The sequence below is a fragment of the Mercurialis annua genome, linkage group LG5 (assembly GCF_937616625.2).
Source record: "Mercurialis annua linkage group LG5, ddMerAnnu1.2, whole genome shotgun sequence".
Lineage (NCBI taxonomy): Eukaryota > Viridiplantae > Streptophyta > Magnoliopsida > Malpighiales > Euphorbiaceae > Mercurialis > Mercurialis annua.
Window position 1 is genome coordinate 8,869,198 of NC_065574.1, and position 20,971 is coordinate 8,890,168.

At 32.9% G+C, this 20,971-nt stretch overlaps 3 protein-coding genes across 3 annotated transcripts; all 3 read left to right on the top strand.

Moving 5' to 3' along the window:
• On the top strand, positions 1-7,505 carry LOC126679758 (F-box protein CPR1-like). Its single transcript, XM_050374733.1, has 2 exons — positions 1-652; positions 6,825-7,505. The coding sequence occupies exons 1-2, from the start codon at positions 54-56 to the stop codon at positions 7,453-7,455; spliced, it is 1,230 nt and encodes a 409-aa protein (XP_050230690.1). The 5' UTR covers positions 1-53; the 3' UTR covers positions 7,456-7,505.
• Positions 7,506-10,258: 2,753 nt separating this feature from the next.
• LOC126681405 (F-box protein CPR1-like) lies at positions 10,259-13,385 on the top strand. Its single transcript, XM_050376944.1, has 3 exons — positions 10,259-10,742; positions 11,714-11,745; positions 12,402-13,385. The coding sequence occupies exons 1-3, from the start codon at positions 10,295-10,297 to the stop codon at positions 13,278-13,280; spliced, it is 1,359 nt and encodes a 452-aa protein (XP_050232901.1). The 5' UTR covers positions 10,259-10,294; the 3' UTR covers positions 13,281-13,385.
• A 5,082-nt stretch (positions 13,386-18,467) lies between these two features.
• LOC126682935 (F-box protein CPR1-like) lies at positions 18,468-20,050 on the top strand. The gene has a single exon (XM_050378713.2). The coding sequence runs from the start codon at positions 18,749-18,751 to the stop codon at positions 19,943-19,945; it is 1,197 nt and encodes a 398-aa protein (XP_050234670.1). The 5' UTR covers positions 18,468-18,748; the 3' UTR covers positions 19,946-20,050.
• The last annotated feature ends 921 nt before the right edge of the window (positions 20,051-20,971 follow it).

Here is a 20,971-nt window from a genome sequence, read left to right on the forward strand (position 1 = left end):
CATTTCAGAGTTTGCCCATTACATATCTCTTCTATTTCCATTCAATAGTAACAATGTCAGAGATACCATTTGATATTATGTGTCACATACTAAAGCTCTTACCTGTTAAATCTCTTCTTCGTTTCAGATGCTTATCAAAAACTTATTGTTCTTTAATTGACAGCCGCAATTTCATAAACCTCCATCTCTTTCAATCAAACTATACAAACACCAATCAAAGTCTCATCACTTTTCGAACAAGTTTCCAAGAGGTTGATAAAACGTATATGATGGATTTAGATACTCCGGGCCATCACCTAGTCGAATGCGATTACCCTTTCTCGAAGAGCTCTCTCATTCCTGATGATTTTTGGGATCACTTGAAAAATTCTGTTATATTTGGTTCTTGCAATGGCTTAATCGCGTTGTATCATCCGCAAGAAGGAATGTTACTCTGGAATCCATCCACCAAAAAGCACCAAAACGTACCTACTTTTTGGGGATCCAGTGACAAAATTCGTAGTTCTGATTATCTTCTTGATGGATTCGGCTATGATTCTGTCAGCGGCGATTACAAGGTCATCAGGATTCGGACAAGGGACAGTGAGAGGCGAAAACGATCCAGGGTTATGATTTATAGTGTAAAACATAACTGTTCAAGAAGGATCGAGGACTTCCCTGTTATAAAATAATTAAGTGTTAGTGTGATTAAGTTAACACAAATATACATATTAATTAAGGTGTTAAAACATCATTATATAACTTGACACATCATTGATTAAGTGTCAAGTATATAATGTATTATTGACACATTATGATCAAGGTGTCAAATATACAATGTATATTTGACACATAATGTATATAGGTGTTATATAATTAACCCACATCTTGACACATAATTGTGGTCCAATTAAATTAATAAAAATTAATATTATGTGGATTAATCTCATCCGTTGATTTGGTTATGTGATGGACGTACCGGATTGAATTAAAATGTCTATAAATAGAATGGAAATTGGTCCTCTCTCTACCACACCAAAACACATCTCTAACTCCATCTAAAGAGTGTGATTAAAAAATTAAAGGGTTAAGGGAGAGAAATCAATTTCTCGTTAATGGCTTCAAGCGGAATTTCTCTTGAAAATTCAAGTAAGTTTTCTATCAATATTTATTTACAGTATTATGAAATTATTTAGTTTTAAAGATCCTTAGAGTTTACGTTAATGATGTCTTGTTAATGCAAAATATAGCAAGTCGTATTATGCGATTAATTACATATAGTTAAAATTCTGTGTAAGGAGGTTGGTATTTAAGTGGTCCGCTCGTGACCCTCCAATCTTTCCTGGGAATTTTTCTACTGTAATAATATTTGGCATAATTCGTGACTCGTATAATTGTTTGCATTATCTAACAAGTGGTATCAGAGCACATGGTTGAAAAAACTAAATAATTTCTGTACATAATAGATTTACATATAATTGATAGGTTTATGAATTTATGGTTGAATTTACATATAAAACATAAAGTTCATGATAGTAATTTAATTTAATTTTTGGTTTATGATGAGAATAATGAAATTATAATTTACATGTGTTCTATATGTAAATAAATGCATCAATTGTTATAGTTTAAAGTTATCAAAATAACTTAAACTAGAATGAATTTTACGTATATAGTTTAAAGTTACCAAAGTAACTTAAACTAAAATGAATTTTACGTATATAGTTTAAAGTTACCAAAGTAACTTAAACTAAAATGAACTTTACATGTATAGTTTAAAGTTACCAAAGTAACTTAAACTATAATGTATTATAATGATGAAAATACCATAATAATATATAATGTTTGATAATCGATAAAAGTTAAGAATTTATCCAAAGATAAATTATTATTTTATGATTGTTGAACAATATTTGGATATATTATTATTGCGGTTAAATATATTTAATTATCCAAAGATGGTAAATATATTTAATTAAAATGTGATAAATATCCATTATGTTTATATATATGGTATTTAATGTATGTTGTAGTGTCTACCCAAAGGAGACCTATTTTATGAATATATATAATTTAAAGTATGTTGTAGTATCTACCCAAAGAAGAACTATTTTATGATTTTTTTTTTTCTGAATCTATATTAATTGTGAGCTTTATGTTAGAAATTCGATTGTTGCAATTCATTCACATGCATCATCTATTATTGTCATTAATGGTACAAACTTCTCTGGATAATTACTTAAGCAAGTTGATTTCCATTTAAACTCCATGGATCTCAACTTAGCATTATTGGAAGTTAAACCCGCTACTATTATTGATTTAAGTAGTAAGGTTAAGAAGTTATACCTTAAGGCATGAGAACGCAGTAATAGATTATGCTTAAAGTTTTTTTTTTGAATGACAATTGCCAACAACGTTAAGTCTACTATTCCACAAACAAAAATTGCTAAAGAATTTTTAGCATTAGTGCAAGAATGTTTTCGTTCTGCTTTTAAGTCTCTCGATGGTACATTAATAGAAAAGTTTATGATCATAAAGTATGATGGGTCAAAGAGTATGAAAGATCACACCATCGAGATAATTAGTATTGCTGTAACACTTAAGTCCTTGAGATTGACCGTGAAAATTCCTTTTTAAATGACAATTTATGTTAAACTCACTTTCTCCTGAATATGGGCCATTTCAAATTAATTATAACACTATAAAAGATAAGTGAGATATTAATGAATTGGCCGAAAGACTTGTTCAGGAGGAAACGAGATTAAAAACTTAAAGGAATCACATGGTCAATCTTGTGGGTCAAGGAGCTGAAAAAAGAATGAAAGTTAAAGCCAAAGAGTTTAAGAAAATCAAAAGGCCGTCTAATGTTTCTCAGGCCGAAGAAAAGGAACGAAAGAATGATAGATGTCATTTCTGCAAGAAAGAATGACACTATCAGAAAGATTGCTTAAAACGCAAAGCTTGGTTCGAAAAGAAAGGTATCTTTCATTATGCTTCTCCGATTTTCGAATCAAACTTAACTGCAGTTCCTAATAATACTTGCTGGCTTGATTCTGGTGCTACTACTCATGTGGCTAATATGATGTAAGGATTTATTACAATCCAAACTACAAACTCAATTAGTGACTTTCTATTTATAAAAAGTTGCATAAAGACGTCGATTGAATAAATTGGGACTCATTGTCTAATCTTGAATAATGACTATCAATTAGACTTATCGGAGACCAATTATGTACATTCAATCAGTGGAAACCTAATTTTGTTTCTACATTAGACGTTTGTAGTTTTAATGGCAAATTTCGATCTAATAATTTTAGTTTGTTGAAGAATTTTAGATTTATTAAATTCTAATTTTCTTATTAATGATCTATGCAAACTAAAATTTGATGGTATTGTTGATGAATCCTTGCTCATTATAAACAGCAGTATTGGACTTACAAGTAGCATAATGAATGAAGAATTCTGCTTATTTGTGACATAAACGTTTGGATCATATATTCAAATTTGAATTTTATTGATCTTGAAATATGTGTGGGTTGCATTAAAGTTAAGCAAACCAAATATTTCAATAAAAGAGTCACAAGAAGCACTCAGCTTCTTAAAATTATACACGCACTAATACTGACACTCCGACTATTAAAGAAGAAATATATTTTATCACTTTTATTGATGTACATTATGGTAAATTTGTTTGCTTCATGAAAAATCTCAATCAGTAATGCTATTTAGGCATACATAAAGAAAGATTGAGAGACAATTAGATAAAAAGATGAAAAATATAAGATATAAAAGAAGTGGTGAATATTATAGAAAATAAAATGAGTCTGGAAAGTGTCTTGGTCCATTTTTAAAATTCCTCGAAAGTTATTACATATGTGCATAATACACTATGTTAGGCACACCTCAACAAAATGGTGTTGCAGAAAGGCAATAATCAGATTTTAAATGGATATGGTTAGGAGTATGATGAGTAATTCCTCTTTACCCAAATTATTGTGGATGTATGCACTTAAAACCGCAACATATTTATTAAATAGGATTCCTAGTAAGGCAGTTCAAAAGACTTCTTTTGAATTGTGGACTGAAAGGAAACCTAGTTTGCAACACCTGCATGTTTGGGGTTGTCCAGCGGAAGCAAGAATTTATAATCCACATGAAAGAAAGTTAGATTCTCGAATTGTTAGAGGTTGCTTTATTAGTTACCTAGAGAAATCTAAAGGGTACATATTTTACTATTTAAAATATAATATGAGAATTATTGAAACCGAAAATGAAATTTTTTGAGAATGGTGATGTTAGTGGGAGTAATGAAAAACAAAGTATGGAGATAAAGGAAATTAAGGTAAATGTTTCATTACATATGAATATTCCTTGATCCATTACTTTGTTGAATGTTGTTCCTAAATATCAAAAGATATGATAATAACATTGAACAACATTCTCGGATGAAGAACCATCCCATCAAACAACTAACTCACATATGATTAATGTAAATGAACCACAAGACATAGCAGTAAGAAGATTTCAAAGGGAAAGGAGATCAGCTATTTCAAATGATTACGTGGTATATTTGCAAGAGTCAGATGTGGAAATTAATGATGATCCGGTTTCATACTCACAAGCCATTAATAGTGTTAAATATGATTAATGAATCAATGCTATGAAAGATGGGTTGAAATCTATGAAGCAAATATTGTTTGGGATCTTTTAAAATTGCCACCAAATTGTAAAAGAGTCGGATATAAATGTGTCTTTAAGACAAAGCACGACACGAAGGCAATAATAAAAGATATAAAGTCAAACTTGTTGCTAAAGATTATACTTAAAAATTAGCATTGATTATAAAGAGAATTATCTTCCGTCACAAAGAAAGATTATTCCACTAGTAGCTCCTTATGACTTGGAGTTTACATCATGAATGTGAAAATAATCTTTATAAATGGCCATTTAGAGGAGGAAGTTTACATTGATCAACCCAAAGGTTTTTCCATGGAATGTGAAAGTCAAAAAGTGTGTGGAATGAATCAAATCAATCAAAAAGTTTAAAAATCAATATATAAACTTAAATAAGTTTCACAATAATGGTATATTAAGTTTAATACCATTAGTACATCTTTTGATTTAAAAATAAAATGATCTTAATTGATGCATATATCAAAAGATTAGTGGGAGTAAGTTTATATTTTTGATTTTGTATGTTAATTGATAATGATTTGGGTATATTGTCTAAAACTAAAGAATTATATGCTCACATATAAGAGATCCAATGAACTAAAGCTGATTGGATATTAAGATTCAGATTTTGGTAGATACATTGATAGTAGAAAGTCCACATTTGGTTATGTGTTTCTGTTAACAGAAACATCACTATCGTGGAAAATTGTAAAACAAACTATCATTGCTTCATCCATTGTGAAAGAAAAATTTATAGCATGTTTTGAAGTTACAAATCATGCATTATGGATGTGGAATTTTATTTCAGGACTTGGGGTTGTCGACGCCATTATCAAGCCGCTGAAAATTATTGATTCCACAATAATGTTCTTCTCTAAAAAATGACAAATATATGAAAGGTACCAATCATATGGAATTAAGGTATTTTATTGTTATAGAGAAGATTCAGAAACAAAGAGTGTTTATTCAGTACATTAGTACTGTTCTTATGAATGCGGATCCTTTAAAGGCTTACAACCAGAATTGTTTGAGAAACATATCCTAAGGATAAATTTTGGTTGTAATAATGATGATGATGATGATGATGATTGATTATGTGATAACACTCTGAGCTCTATTATGTGTTTCTGATATACATTTACGATTTCCTGTTTCTTATGTTAGTATACGCTTATGATTTAAACGATAAACAGGAAAGTCATTAATTGACATTATCGTGGACCATTATGACATTTTGAATGTATTTAAGTATCGATATGATATGACAAATTATAAGTGTTGTAGTATATGGAAGGAAGTGTTCGACTAAATAGGACATAACCGCCATAACTCACACTGAACGATTTTCATATTATATATTATGATGAAATCATAAAGAGATTAATCATTATGAATACGATAAGATTTTTATTAATTTTAATCGGATCAAGTGGGAGAATGTTATAAAATAATTAAGTGTTAGTGTGATTAAGTTAACACAAATATACATATTAATTAAGGTGTTAAAACATCATTATATAACTTGACACATCATTGATTAAGTGTCAAGTATATAATGTATTATTGACACATTATGATCAAGGTGTCAAATATACAATGTATATTTGACACATAATGTATATAGGTGTTATATAATTAACCCACATCTTGACACATAATTGTGGTCCAATTAAATTAATAAAAATTAATATTATGTGGATTAATCTCATCCGTTGATTTGGTTATGTGATGGACGTACCGGATTGAATTAAAATGTCTATAAATAGAATGGAAATTGGTCCTCTCTCTACCACACCAAAACACATCTCTAACTCCATCTAAAGAGTGTGATTAAAAAATTAAAGGGTTAAGGGAGAGAAATCAATTTCTCGTTAATGGCTTCAAGCGGAATTTCTCTTGAAAATTCAAGTAAGTTTTCTATCAATATTTATTTACAGTATTATGAAATTATTTAGTTTTAAAGATCCTTAGAGTTTACGTTAATGATGTCTTGTTAATGCAAAATATAGCAAGTCGTATTATGCGATTAATTACATATAGTTAAAATTCTGTGTAAGGAGGTTGGTATTTAAGTGGTCCGCTCGTGACCCTCCAATCTTTCCTGGGAATTTTTCTACTGTAATAATATTTGGCATAATTCGTGACTCGTATAATTGTTTGCATTATCTAACATTCCCTTATAACTTTAGCCGTTCTGTGAGTAATAGAACGTGCGGGATTCTCATAGGTTCTTGTTTGCACTGGGTTGTTTCTGATCCTGATGATTCTGATGACCGGCTGATCGTTGGTTTCAATCTGGAAGACGAAAGATACCGAGTTGTACCAATTCCTGACAGTTTAAAGAATTGCGGTAATCGGCATATGGAACTAGGGGAAGTAGAAGGATGCCTTAGTATGAGTACGGACGATGACGATGGTGGCTTGTTCATTGAGATTTGGGTGATGAAAGAATACGGAATGAAGGAATCATGGAGTAGAATATTTTCTGTACACAAACCGAAGCTAGATTTGCAAGATTATCTACCATCACGTGTTAAGCCAATAGGGTATTCAAAAACTTGTAACAGAGTCTTTATGGACGTCCATGGGTGTCGGTTCTGGGCGTATGATCTACAAGAGGAGGGAACATCTCCGGTAGATCATCAATCGGAAAATCTCAGGTACTCATGGAATCGACTACCATTTGGGCCCGACAACCATCTCCGGAGGATTGAGATATTAGGAGCAGGTGATTTCTACGGCTGGGATTATTCATTTATCTATGTAAAAAGTCTTGTTCCGGTCAATTTTCGTGCTAATTAAGAGCAATGTTCATTTTAATTTGTTAATGAAAATATTTTATTTTGTTATTACTTTTAGGAAACATTATATCGTTGGTGTATGAACTTTTATAAATTTTATAATTAAGTATCTCAATTTCCGAAACTCTATATTTATATTTCATTCGTGTAAAATAACATCACTTTGTCTGTTTTTTTATTATTCTGTACTACATAGCTTATAACAGAGAATATGCACGCAAGCTGCAACTCTAGTCCATTCGATCGGCATACTGCCACATAGTAAGTTAGAGACGTTATTTACTGTGTTTTATTAGTTTGTTAGAGGAAAAGGTTTATTTCTGTGTAGTCTAAATAAACAGATGACTGATTACTCATTGGTTCATTAATTTATGATAGTAGCGTTTGTTTTGCACGAAACAAAAATTGATGAAAAGGGAACAATCAGTCAATATGTTTATTTTTATAAACAATGAAGTTTCGGGGTTGCAAAAGGTTTCCGAAAACAGCAACGGAACGGAACTCTATGCATATTGAAAATATCAGGAGATGGGGAAAGTTCCGACCACAGTGTTGCCTTCGCAGCTGCCACAACTAAAAGAATTCAATCTTAAGAAACCTTTTGCTTACCATATACTAGTATCTTATGGATTCATGGTACATTAATGCTACATATATGATATCTTATAGAAACCTGTTGCTGAGATTCATGGTACATTAATGCTATCCAGCTAAACATTCTATAATTTTATGAATTTCAAATATATGATTTGAAATTCAAATTCATAAAAGATACTCAAATTAACTGAATATGATAATGGCCTAAACACAAACAAAAACCAAATACAAAATCATGAATTCTGAGATCGAAAATTAGCTAGTCACGAGTAAATCTCGAAACCAACTGATATCTCTACATCCGTTTCAATTTGTAAAAATTAATGTTTGGCACCGGAACAAGGCTTCTTACACATGAATACTGGGAGAAGAAGAACTTATCTACACCCCGAACACGTTCGTCGGGCACATTTGGTGTTTGCTGAGATGTTTGGTTCTCCTCCTTTTGTAGGTCACACTCCCATACATATCCTCTGCTACCACTGACGTGCAGTAAGAGTTTATCGCCATTTATTGAATACCCAATTGGCTTAGCACATGATGCAGATAACACAAACAATTTATACTCTCTTTATGTAAAGAATATATTCTAATCCATGAGTCTCTCTTTCCATATTCTTTCATCACCCAAATCTCAACTAACTTGTCATGGTATTCATTTGCGCTCATACTAAGCCATCCTCTTACTTCCCCTAATTCCATAGGCGGATAACAGCGACTCATTAATTTATCGGGCACTGGCAACATTCCGAATCTCTCGTCTTCCAAATTGAAAGAACAGATCAGCTTACTAGAAAAAACATCTAGTTCCGAAACTATCCAGTGCAAACAAGAACCAACAAGAGTGCCGCAAACTCTAGGATTATGAGGCTTATAAGGGAAGTCACCCATTATTCTTGAAGAATTATGTTTTACACTATTAACTGTAACGCTGGATTGTGTTCGTCTCTTTACGTAGATTTGCTTATCTCGGTAGATTATATTTTATGTCAGTTAATTACTTTACGTTTTTTAATACAACCACACAAACTTTTTTATTAAAATTAACTCTAACATAATATAAGAGAAATTCTTAGGTAGACTCGGTCTACCACGTCATTCATGGACTAAACTTATTACGTTATGACACGTCATTAAAATAATGGCACTATTGTAATATTACCATTTAAAAGTGTAAATAAGTAATAAACAAAATTACACTTACCACTATTTTAATGACGTGTCATAACGTAATAGGTTAGTCCACGAATGACGTGGTAGACCGAGTCTACCCAAGAATCTCTCCATAATATTAATAAGACAAATATTCATAGGCTATAAAAATAAAGTTAACAAAAATTATAAAATAAATGATTTTTACCCGTATAATGCGCGAGTATCGGCCTAATTAATATAAATTTCCAAGTGATTAAATTTTATCAATAAATTATTTTTGATGTTCCTTAAATTCTCTGTAGAGAGTTAACTATCGTTAAGTTATTCTCTCTCGTAAAGTAAAAGAAATTAATTTTAAATGACTATGACATATAGTAATATCTTAATGAAGAGTTCAAAAAATAGTGTGGCAAACTCAATTCACCCAAAAATATCTCCAACTGAAAATCGCCAGTGTTCTTTTAAATACTATGCTCAATTTGGGTGCGTGCAGTCCATTGTGTTTAATTATGGGGAAGAAAAAGATTGAGAGTACGCATAAAAAATTGGCCAAATATTGTAAAAAGGTCAAATCTTTTACAAAAATTTCACAGAAGTTCTGACCTTTCAATTTTGTCGATTTTGACCAAAAATTGATTATTTGGTTTCACAAAGTCCTGACCTTTCAATTTTGTCGATTTTGGCCAAAAATGGATTATTTGGTTTCACAAAAATCCTGACCTTTCAATATTTGGCATGCCACATAGGCGTCACATAGGCAAATTGAAATCAAATTGAGAGTTGGCCACAATTGAAACCAAATAATTTGTTTTTGGCCAAAATCGACAAAATTGAAAGGTCAGGACTTTTGTGAAACTTTTATGAAAGGTTTGGCCTTTTTAAGACATTTGACCAAAAAAATTGACCCATTTTTTTTTTTTGAAGTTTATAATTATGACTATATCAATTGAGCCGAGTCATTCAACAAAATAACCAATGAACTGATTTGGAGTGAGCAAAAAGAAAAAAGCTGGCAAGGAAATGATTTGGATTTAAGGATTCGATCACTCTCACTAAACAAAACCCTAAACCTAAACCTAAGTGCAGCAATGTCAGAAATATCATTTGATAATTTGTGCGACATACTAAAACTCTTGCCTGCCAAATCTCTCCTCCGCTTCAGGTGTTTATCAAAAGCACATTGTTCTTTAATCGACACCCCCGATTTCATAAATCTCCATCTCTCTCAATCCATCATTACAAACACCAATCGCAGCAGCATCATTATTCATTCAAATAAAATCTATACGATAGATTTAGATTCTCCAGCGCGCCAACTAGTCGAATGTGATTACCCTTTTATTAATCTTTGTTTGATAGTTGGTTCTTGCAATGGCTTAATCGCATTGTATCATCCTCAAGAAGGCATGTTTATGTGGAATCCGTCTACCAAAATGCACCAAAAACGGGTTTTTGACATTTTTGTGTCTCATAGACACAAAAATTCTTTTTTTGTGCTTCCTACCACCAGCCCGCTATCTGAGATAGCGGGCCCATGTATTTTAGCACCAGCCCGCCATATGAGATGGCGAGCTGGTACCTAATTACGGTGATTATCTTAATCACCGTAATTAGCACCAGCCCGCCATCTCATATGGCGGGCTGGTGAGCCCAATGATTGGGGAGAGAGTTAATTACTCTCTCCCCAATCATTTGAAACTGATTGGGCAATAAATATTTATGGGTACAAGAAAGACCCATAAATATTTATTTCTAATTTAAATAAAAACGGTTTAAATAATTTTCTATTTCTTAACTTTTTAAAATAAAAATCAATATATAATTTAGATCACTTAAAATAGAAAACTAACCTATAAATCTTGAGAACTAATTCCAGACTCTGATTCTCTATCAAAGAAAAAAAATAGACGCGGATTGAAGTAAAGTTTATCTGAGTGTTTATTTGTGCCATATTATATTTACAACAAGTTAATGAGTATTAAAAAAATTTAATTATTACTTATCTTTTTTATTATTATTTTTATATGACTAACATATCATTAGTTTGTTATGCAAATGACATGATGCAACGGTTTTATTGTATAATTTTTAAATTTATTTTGGAGTTGATAACACATTTTTACATGTACTTTGAAAATAATTAGAAGAAAATCCTAAGTATAGATATACCGGTGAGTTATAACTCATATGATATAAGTGATGGACAACAAATTGTTAGATTGTAGGTTTAAATTCTTCGACCATCGCTTCTTCTTTTCGATTATGAAAAAAAAGTATATTTTCAAACTTAATGTGAGTGTTGGCTTATTAATATGCTTCTAATTATGAAATTTTGAATAAGAGACACTGCTAGTCTCTTCGTCAAGGCTATAAAGCTAATCTTGATTTTAAATGCATTTAAAATCAATGCACTGAGTTTTGCTTAAATTTTATTTCTAATTATAATGATGGAATAATTCACATCTTTTATTTATTTTAATAGTATATTCTTTTTTTTTTTTGAAAAGTTTTAACAGTACATTCTATTGTTTTGTCTAATGTACTCAATGATTTTCTCCTTTTTATTTTCTCGAAAAAATGAGTGTTCCTATATTACAAAGTAAATTTTTTTTATCATCGATTAATTAATTACTTATCCAATTTTGTCCCGTAGAAGTATTTTTGATTAGGTTAGACTTTAAATTATCAATCTGTGCAATAGTCCGCACCACCATCTACGACTTTCATTTTTACTCGAACTTTATTCGACATTTATAAGATCTTCAAAATTAATGTCAAACTTAACTTCTTAAATTTAGATTGGTTCAAACAATAATTACAAATGACATTTATAAAGTTTGAAAGATCAACTACAATATTCTTTAAATTTGTTTTATAAAATAACGCTCGGAAGTGTCCGAAAATAACCCGAAAATAGTTAACGTAAATTACAATTCATTGGTAAAATAATTTTTTTTATAAAAAAATAAACTGATTTGGCAATTATTGCCCAATCAGTTTCAAATGATTGGGGAGAGAGTAATTAACTCTCTCCCCAATCATTGGGCTCACCAGCCCGCCATATGAGATGGCGGGCTGGTGCTAATTACGGTGATTAAGATAATCACCGTAATTAGCTACCAGCCCGCCATCTCATATGGCGGGCTGGTGCTAAAATACATGGGCCCGCTATCTCAGATAGCGGGCTGGTGGTAGGAGGCACAAAAAAAGAATTTTTGTGTCTATGAGACACAAAAATGTCAAAAACCCCACCAAAAACTACCTTATGTGTGGAGACCGAGTTACAAAAATCGTAGGTCGGATGATTATGATCTTCTCGATGGATTCGGATGTGATCCTGTAAGCGACGATTATAAGTGGATCAGGGTCCGCACAATGCACAAAGAGAATCATGTCTACCGAGATGACGGAATCCTTGTAAAGAGACGAACACAATCCAGCGTTACGGTTTATAGTGTAAAACATAATTCTTCTAGAATGATCGCTGACTTCCCTAATTATAAGCCTAGGAATAATAGAGATTGCGGCACGCTTGTTGGTTCTTGTTTGCACTGGATAGTTTCGGAACCAGATATTTCTTCTAATAATCTGATCTTTTCTTTCAATTTGGAAGACGAGAGATTCGGAATGTTGCCAGTTCCCGATAAATTAATGAGTCGCCATTATCCGCCTATGGAATTAGGGGAAGTTAGAGGATGGCTTAGTATAAGCATGGATGAATATCATGGCAAGTCAGTTGACATTTGGGTGATGAAGGAATATGGAAAGAGGGACTCGTGGATTAGAATACTCTCTGTACATAAAGCGAATTTAAATGATTTAAATTATTTGCAATGTGCTACGCCAATTGGGTGTTCAAAAAATGGCAATAAACTCTTACTGCACGTCTCTAGAGATGGATTATGGGAGTGTGACCTACAAGAGGAGGAGAACCAAACATCTCAGCAAACACCAAATGTGCCCGACAAACGTGTTCGGAGGGTCCGAGGTAGTTACTTCTACTCCCAGTATTCATGTGTAAGAAGCCTTGTTCCGCTGCAAAACATTAATATTTACAAATTGAAACGGATGTAGAGATATCAGTTGGTTTCGAGATTTACTCGTGACTAGCTAATTTTTGATCTCGGAAATTCATGATTTAATTTAAACCACTTAAGTGTATGTTTTTGTTTTATCAAATTTTAATTTGTCTTGTTTTTATTTCGTATTTGGTTTTTGTTATTGTGTTCTGTAGTTATTAAAAATTCTGTTTAGGCCATTTTCATATTCAATTAATTTGAGCATCGTTTATGAATTTCAATTTCAAATCTCATATTTGAAATTCATAAAATGATAGAATTTTTAGCTGGATAGCATTAATGTACCATGAATCTCAGCAGCAAGATATCATAATGGTAGGCAAAAGGTTTCTTAGGATTGAACTCATTTAGTTGTGGCAGCTGCGAAGGCAACACTGTGGTCGGAACTTTCGCCATATCCTGATATTTTTAGTATGCATAAAGTTCTTCATCACCATTATGTCATGTCTGCGAAACTAGTTAAACGGAAACTTTTGTTCAAGTCCTGCATTTTGGAGTTCCGTTGCTATTTCAGAAACCTTTTGCAACCCCGAAACTTCACTGTTTATAGCATATTTTTACAAGAAAAATATGTTATGATTGCTTCGTGCAAAATAAACTATCATAAATTGCAAGAGAAAAGAAAACTTAGTTTGAATCTTTGTGAATACAAGATTAATGAACCGGTGAGTAATCATCTGTTTAATTAGACTACACAGAAATAACCTTTCCTCTAACAAACTAATAACAGAGTTGAAATTATTAAAACACAGTAACGCCAAATGGACTTAGAGTTGTAGCTTGCGTGCATATTCTGTGTTATAAGCTATGTAGCACAGAAACAGAAAAACCAGTAATAAAAAACAGACAAAATGATATTATTTTACACGAATAAAATATAAATATAGAGTTTTGGATATTCAGAAACTTAAGTAATTCTCTGTGCAACATATGAATAACATAAAATTGCATTACCCAAATCACAGTCCAACGGTGTGATGATGCAGAATTCAAAGGAAGAGCAGAACGGCAGAAGGAACTCTGCTCGGTATGCTAAAAGAAAGTGCGCGCAGTCAGTCTACTATCAAACTTCTAAACCATCCTATATAACATTTGCAGCCGTACGTTCTGCAATATTTAAGGCAGTGCAAAGCAGACCAAATGTGACAATTATGCTTAATAATTCATTTGTGTACAGCCACTGAAATTGATACTTGTCTCAATAATTCAATTTTCCTGTCAGGTGCTATTTGAGTTATAACATTCTTTTTTTTCTCGACTTACTTTAATTGCCTCTTAAACCTTTCGATTATGGCGTAAGAAGGATTAGCAGAAGAGGTGTCCAGAACACATACCCTGCAAATTAAGAGGACTGAAGTACGTTATACGGAAACAAAATCAAGAAGGCTGAACAACCAATAGACATTTATATTAGAATAGCTCGTAAATATAAAATTTTGGAGTTTCAAAAGCGTTTTCGTAAATAACAACCGAAATATAGAATTCATACTAAACCACTTATCTGTCAAATCTCTCTTCCATTCACATTCCACGGTGCAACTCTTTTAAGTTTTAATTGACAGCCAAAATTTCACAAATATTCATCTCTCTCAATCTATCCATACAAACACACTCACCATTTTTCAAACAGATTTATTTTATAAACAATAAAAGCATATATGATGGGTTTAGATGCTCCAAATCATCACCTGGAGGTATGTGATCATACTCTTTCTATGTATTATGCTGACAGTTATAACTTGAGAAATTTTGTAATATTTGATTCTCGCAATGGCCTAATAGCATTGTACCATCTTGAACAAGGCATGTTAATTACTGTGTAATCCATAGACCAAAAAGCAGGGTTAAATATTTTTTAGTTCAGTGTTTTACTAAATGGTTACCAAATTATAAAAAATTACAAAATAGTTACAGAATTATAATTTTTTTTTAAAAACGATTACCAAACTCTGAAAGTTACAAAACGGTTATATATATGATATTTTTGCGAATAGGTTACGATTTTGATGATGTGGACAAGGAAAATATGTATTGTAAGATAACCTTTTTGTGAAAAAATAATAGTTTGGTAACCGTTTTGTAAAAAGAACTATAGTTCGGTAATTATTTTATAACTTTTTATAATTCGATAACCATTTTGTAAAAACTATATAGTTCCACGATCTAAAAGATATTTAACCCACAAAAAACAACAAAAGCTACCTTATTTCGAATCAAGATTAATTCTTTGCTTTAATTATCTTCTGAATGGATTTGGCTATATGATCCTATAGGCTGTGATTGCAGGTTGATCAGGATCAGGAAAATTGACAGTGAGAGGCGAAAACAATCCAAAGTTAACACTACTAAAAAATGTGTTTTACCGACGGATTTTAGCGACGGATTCAAAATCCGTCGCTAATTTTTTTTTACCGCTTGATTTAGCGACGGATTTGAAATCCGTCGCTAAATTGTCATTTAAGTTGGCGGGAACACTCCCGCCAATTATTTTTGATGTATTTAGCGACGGAACGGATTTTAGCGACGGATTTAAATCCGTCACTAATTTAAAAAAAAAATCGTAAAAAAATTATTAGATTAAATAAATTTTTTATCAAAAAATTATTTAGAAAAATAATTATTAAAGAAAAAATAATTATTATTTTTTTAATTATATATAATATTATTTAAATATAACATAAATATATATATTGAAAACATTGTTATTTATTTATTCATTAATAATTATTTAAAATAACTATTAATTATAAAAAATAATTATCTTAAAATGTGGGAGGAAGTATGCTATGATGTGCTTCCAGCTACCAGGGTCCCTCTGCAACCGCATCAACAAACTCATGACGAAATTCTGGTGGGGCAAAAACCCTGAAGACAGATCCATAGCATGGATTGCTTGGTCAAAGATGCGAAAAAGCAAATGGGAGGGAGGTCTAGGTTTTAGAGATTTAAACGCGTTCAACAGAGCATTACTAGCAAAACAGAGCTGGAGAATCTTGAACAATCCAGATAGCACTCTTCATAAGCTGCTGAAAGGGAAATATTTTAGAACGACCACTATGCTGGAGGCCTCTAGAGGCTGTAATCCTTCCTGGGGATGGCAGAGCCTGCTGAAGGGTATTGCATTACTTAGGGTCGGTACCAGATGGCAGTGTAATAGTGGGCGTCTGATTAGAACTCTTCAAGACGCTTGGATTCCTGGTGACCAACCGATACGATTAAGTCCTAGGCAGAATACTTTGATAAATGATGTTCCAGCTCGAGTTAGTGATCTGATTGATCCCATTCACAACCAATGGAAAGTTGGTCTGCTAAATTCGCTGTTCAATAGAGAAGATGTTGAGGCCATACTCACAATCCCAATTCCATCATGCTTGGCAGCTGACAGGATCATCTGGCACTTCACCGTTAATGGTAGATATACGGTCAAATCTGGCTACTACATCTTTCTAAATAATGTGACAGAAGAGGCGCCAAACCATTATATGCCAAGAGCTTTCTCTAGAAAGGATTGGCAACAGTTCTGGCAGCTGCAAATCCCAAATAAGATCCGCATCTTCATTTGGAAAATTTTCCATAAGGGCATTCCGGTCTCAGAAGCACTGAACTATCGCCTGAAAACGAGCTTCTCCTGCCCACATTGTGGTGACACTGAAACAATACACCACGTATTTTTTGGTTGCCAATTTGCACAGCGTGTTTGGTTCTTATCAGAATTGAGACTGGATGCCAGAGGAGTCCATGAAGATCCAATGGATAAGATTTGGAAGGACATCATGCAATCTATTGTGGACAAAGAGGAAAAAGAAATCCTGATGCAAATATGGGTTTTTACCCTATGGTCTATCTGGAAAGCTAGGAATTCAAAAAATTTTCACCAAAATTCCTGGTCAGTGGAAGAAACGAACCTCCATGCAGCTAAAAGTAGAAAGGAGTTCCACGATGCACAGCTTCAAGAACTCAACAGAAAAAGACAATTAGAGGTTCATAGGCCATCTAGAAGCAGACAGTATACCCGACTCCCTGAGGCTGGAGAGGACTATATCAGAATCTTCTATGATGGTGGAACTTTAAAAGATTTGAAGTCGGGGGCTGTGGCAGGCTTAGTTAAAGATAATGAGGGCAATATTCAAGAATCTTTTTCTAAATCATTCAGAGGAATCTGGGATCCGGGTATCCTCGAATTCCTAGCGCTTCGGGAAGCCATCTGGTGGGCCAAAAGTAAGGGGTGGCGAAAAGTGATATTTGAGGGAGATGCCATTCAGATCGTCGACTCCGTCAACCAGGATTCATGCCTGTTGGCTGGAGCTTGGGGACTCTGCCACGATATATGGCTAGCCAAAACTGCCTTTGATCACTGCCATTTCAGGTGGATTAAAAGAGATAAGAATAAGGAGGCCCATCAACTAGTGCAAAGGGAGAAAGCGTCCCTCAGACGACAATACTCTAATTTCTAGTAGTTTGCTTGGTAGCGTGCTTTGTAATCTACTAGGGGAAAAAAAAATATATAATAAGAAGCTGAACTGGTTCAGGTGGAGATACGCGCGGGAGAACTTCAAAGTTAAAGAGCAATGAGTGGGAGCAAAGGGAAGAATGGGTGACCTACTGGGAAGTTTGTAAAAATTGCGAGTGGGTGATGGAGGCAACGGATGGGTAACCGAGGGCGACGGGCGACGGGTGGGGGACGGAGGGTGACGGAGTGTGACGGGTATGTGACCGATTAATTAATAATAATTTATTTTACGATTTTTTTTTTTGGTAATTAGCGACGGATTTAAATCCAAAGTTATAAGGTTTATAGCGTAAAATATAATTCGTGTACAACAATTGAGGACGTCCCTAATAATTCTTGTGGTTGTGATCATTATGGCACTCTGGTTAGTTCTTGTTTGCACTGGATTGTTTCAGAACAAGATGATTATGCTGATCAGCTGATCGTTGCTTTGAATTAAGAAGGCGGAAAATTGCGTGTTGTGCCCGTGCCTGATTCAAAGCACGAGCATATTTTATTTGAAATTAGATGTAGTAATTTAAAGTTACATTATCGAGATTGCAAATTAATAATAAGAATCACTGCTAGAATAATAATAATGGAAGTTAAAGAATAGTTGCCCTGGTCTTGTTTATTTTAGATTTACATAAATTGGTTTTTTTTTTTTTTATAATTGGGGAGGGGGAGCGCTTGTGGGAGGATTGGAACCCACGACCTTGACATTTGCTGCCCATCGCTTATACCATTTGAGCTACAGCTCGTTGGTTACATAAATTGGTTTGGTACTTGATTAAACGATAAATAGTCCTAATTGAACTTCTATTCCTATTCCACATCCTTAAGGAAATAAAACTTCTTAAATAGCAACAAATTAAACCAGCAAACTTTCCCAAAAAATAATCACCTAGCCGACAAATATATTTATATATAGACTTGTAACAAGTCTGTAACTCGAAGTTGCCAAGAACGTAACAATGTCAGAGTTATCGTTTGATATTTTGTGCGACGTACTGAAGCTCTTACCTGTTAAGTCTCTGCTTCGTTTCAGGTGCTTATCAAAAGAATTATGCTCTTTAATTGACAGCCCGGATTTCATAAATCTTCACCTCTCTCAATCTAACCATACAAACACCAATCGTAGTCTCGTCGCCTTTCAACCACATATTTGGCCAAATATGAGTACCTATATGATTGATTTAGATTTTCTAGACTACCAGCGAATGGAATGTGACCTTTTTTCTGAGAATTCTATTATTACTTATTACTATGATCACTCGAAAAATTTAGCTATATTTGGTTCTTGCAACGGCTTAATCGCATTGTACCATCCCAATCAAGGCATGTTACTGTGGAATCCATCGACCAAAAAGCAACGAAAGCTACCTGATTTTTGGGTGGGTCATGAAGTTTGTGACCCTGATTATATTCTCGATGGATTCGGCTATGATTGTATCAGTGATGATTACAAGGTCGTCAGGATCAGGATTGGACATAAACGATCCAGAGTTATGGTTTATAGCGTAAAACGTAATTCTTGTAGAGTGATCGAGGAGTTTCCTTATAATTTTATCCATTCTGGAAGTAAAAGAAGGTGCGGGACTCTTGTTGGTTCTTGTTTGCATTGGATTGTTTCGAAATCAGGTTATTCTGCTGATCCGCGGATCGTTGCTTTCAATCTCGAAGACGAAAGATACCAAACGGTGCCAATTCCGGATTTAAAGACAGCATCCGGTGCCAATTATATGCTTCAGCAAATAGGAGTAGTAGGAGGATGCCTTAGTATGAGCATGCACGCGGACGAGAATGGCTTTTTAGAAGAGATTTGGGTGATGAAGGAATACGGAATTAGGGAATCATGTGCTAGAATATTTTCTGTATTCAGACCGGATTCGGGTTTTGAAAATTATATGCGGCCATTTGTTAAGTCGATAGAGTATTCAAAATTTGGCGATAAAGTTTCACTGAATGTGCATGGATATCGTTTTTGGGTTTATGAGCTACAAGATGAGGAGCAAACATCTCATTCTCAGGTAAATCAGCCGCCGTATGTGCCGGAAAAACGTCTCGAGAGACTTAAGATTGAGACTTTAGAACTAACCACAAGCTGTGATAATTCATTTATATGTGTTAGAAGCCTTGTTCCTGTCAATTTTGATGCCCAACAATCATGATTTAAGACAGTTTTCCATATTTGTATTTTGTTTCTATTTTTTGTTTCTATGGTTATTAAAATTTCTGTTTAGGCCATGTTTTATTTAGTTAATTTGATTATGGTAGCTGGTGCTTGTGAGAATTGGAATGAAGTTGGCTTGGAGTTTATTAAACGTGCTGTATATATTATGGAGCCATGCATAGATTCCACATTTGAACTCATTGGGAACCCAACAATTGGGTGGAGAAACAAATTCTGATTATAAATATGTGAGCAATGAAAATCTACAAGCTAATCTCTTAGAGAAATATTGGGCGACAGTTTCGAATTTTTAGAAATTAAGTTTCAGTTTGTGACATATAGTTGTACGGAAATTCTAATCTAGATCTATGAATTTTCCATGCATCTATCCAACGAATGAGAAATTTTTGTGTGAATTAAGTGGCCCATTCGATGTAAAGACCATTATAAATTACTCTTTTTGCTGTAATAGTCATTTAATTATAAAATAGCTTATTCGTTATTATTAAAAACTTAGAAATTTGTCATGTAATGAAATAAGCCTTTTCATTAAAAGTTTCTATCTCATATAATGGTGTCATGTCATATTTATAACAATTCAATAAATATTTGCGATTTAAATTTTTTTAATTATTAGTCACTCCCTCCATTTATTAAGACTAATTTCGCATTACGTGCTATGCACGTGGCTCGTAACGTAACACGTCAATGAACATATTAGTAAATTTATTATAATTATATCAATTTTTTTATTTGTAATTAATATTAAATTAGTTAAGAATTTTTGTAAAAGTAAATATAATATATTCGGTTATTAAATTTGTTCCATACTGAATTTATTCTTCTTTTGGTTTTATAATAACCATAATTAAAATAATTAATTTAATTTTATTAATAATATCTTTAAAAATAATAATAAGATAGAAATTTAAATAATAATATATTGACCAAATACAGTATTTTAATTTTGTAGTTCAATCAAACTAAAAGATAGGTATTCCTACTAATTTGGAGACAATTTAGT

Coding starts and splice junctions, on each gene's coding strand:
- LOC126682935 (XM_050378713.2), top strand. CDS start 18,749: ATGTCAGAGTTATCGTTTGATATTTTGTGCGACGTACTGAAGCTCTTA.
- LOC126681405 (XM_050376944.1), top strand. CDS start 10,295: ATGTCAGAAATATCATTTGATAATTTGTGCGACATACTAAAACTCTTG. Junction 10,743..11,713: donor ATCTGAGATAGCGGGCCCAT/GTATTTTAGCAC, acceptor TTTTTTGAAAAG/TTTTAACAGTACATTCTATT. Junction 11,746..12,401: donor ATTCTATTGTTTTGTCTAAT/GTACTCAATGAT, acceptor GGCTGGTGGTAG/GAGGCACAAAAAAAGAATTT.
- LOC126679758 (XM_050374733.1), top strand. CDS start 54: ATGTCAGAGATACCATTTGATATTATGTGTCACATACTAAAGCTCTTA. Junction 653..6,824: donor TGTTCAAGAAGGATCGAGGA/CTTCCCTGTTAT, acceptor GCATTATCTAAC/ATTCCCTTATAACTTTAGCC.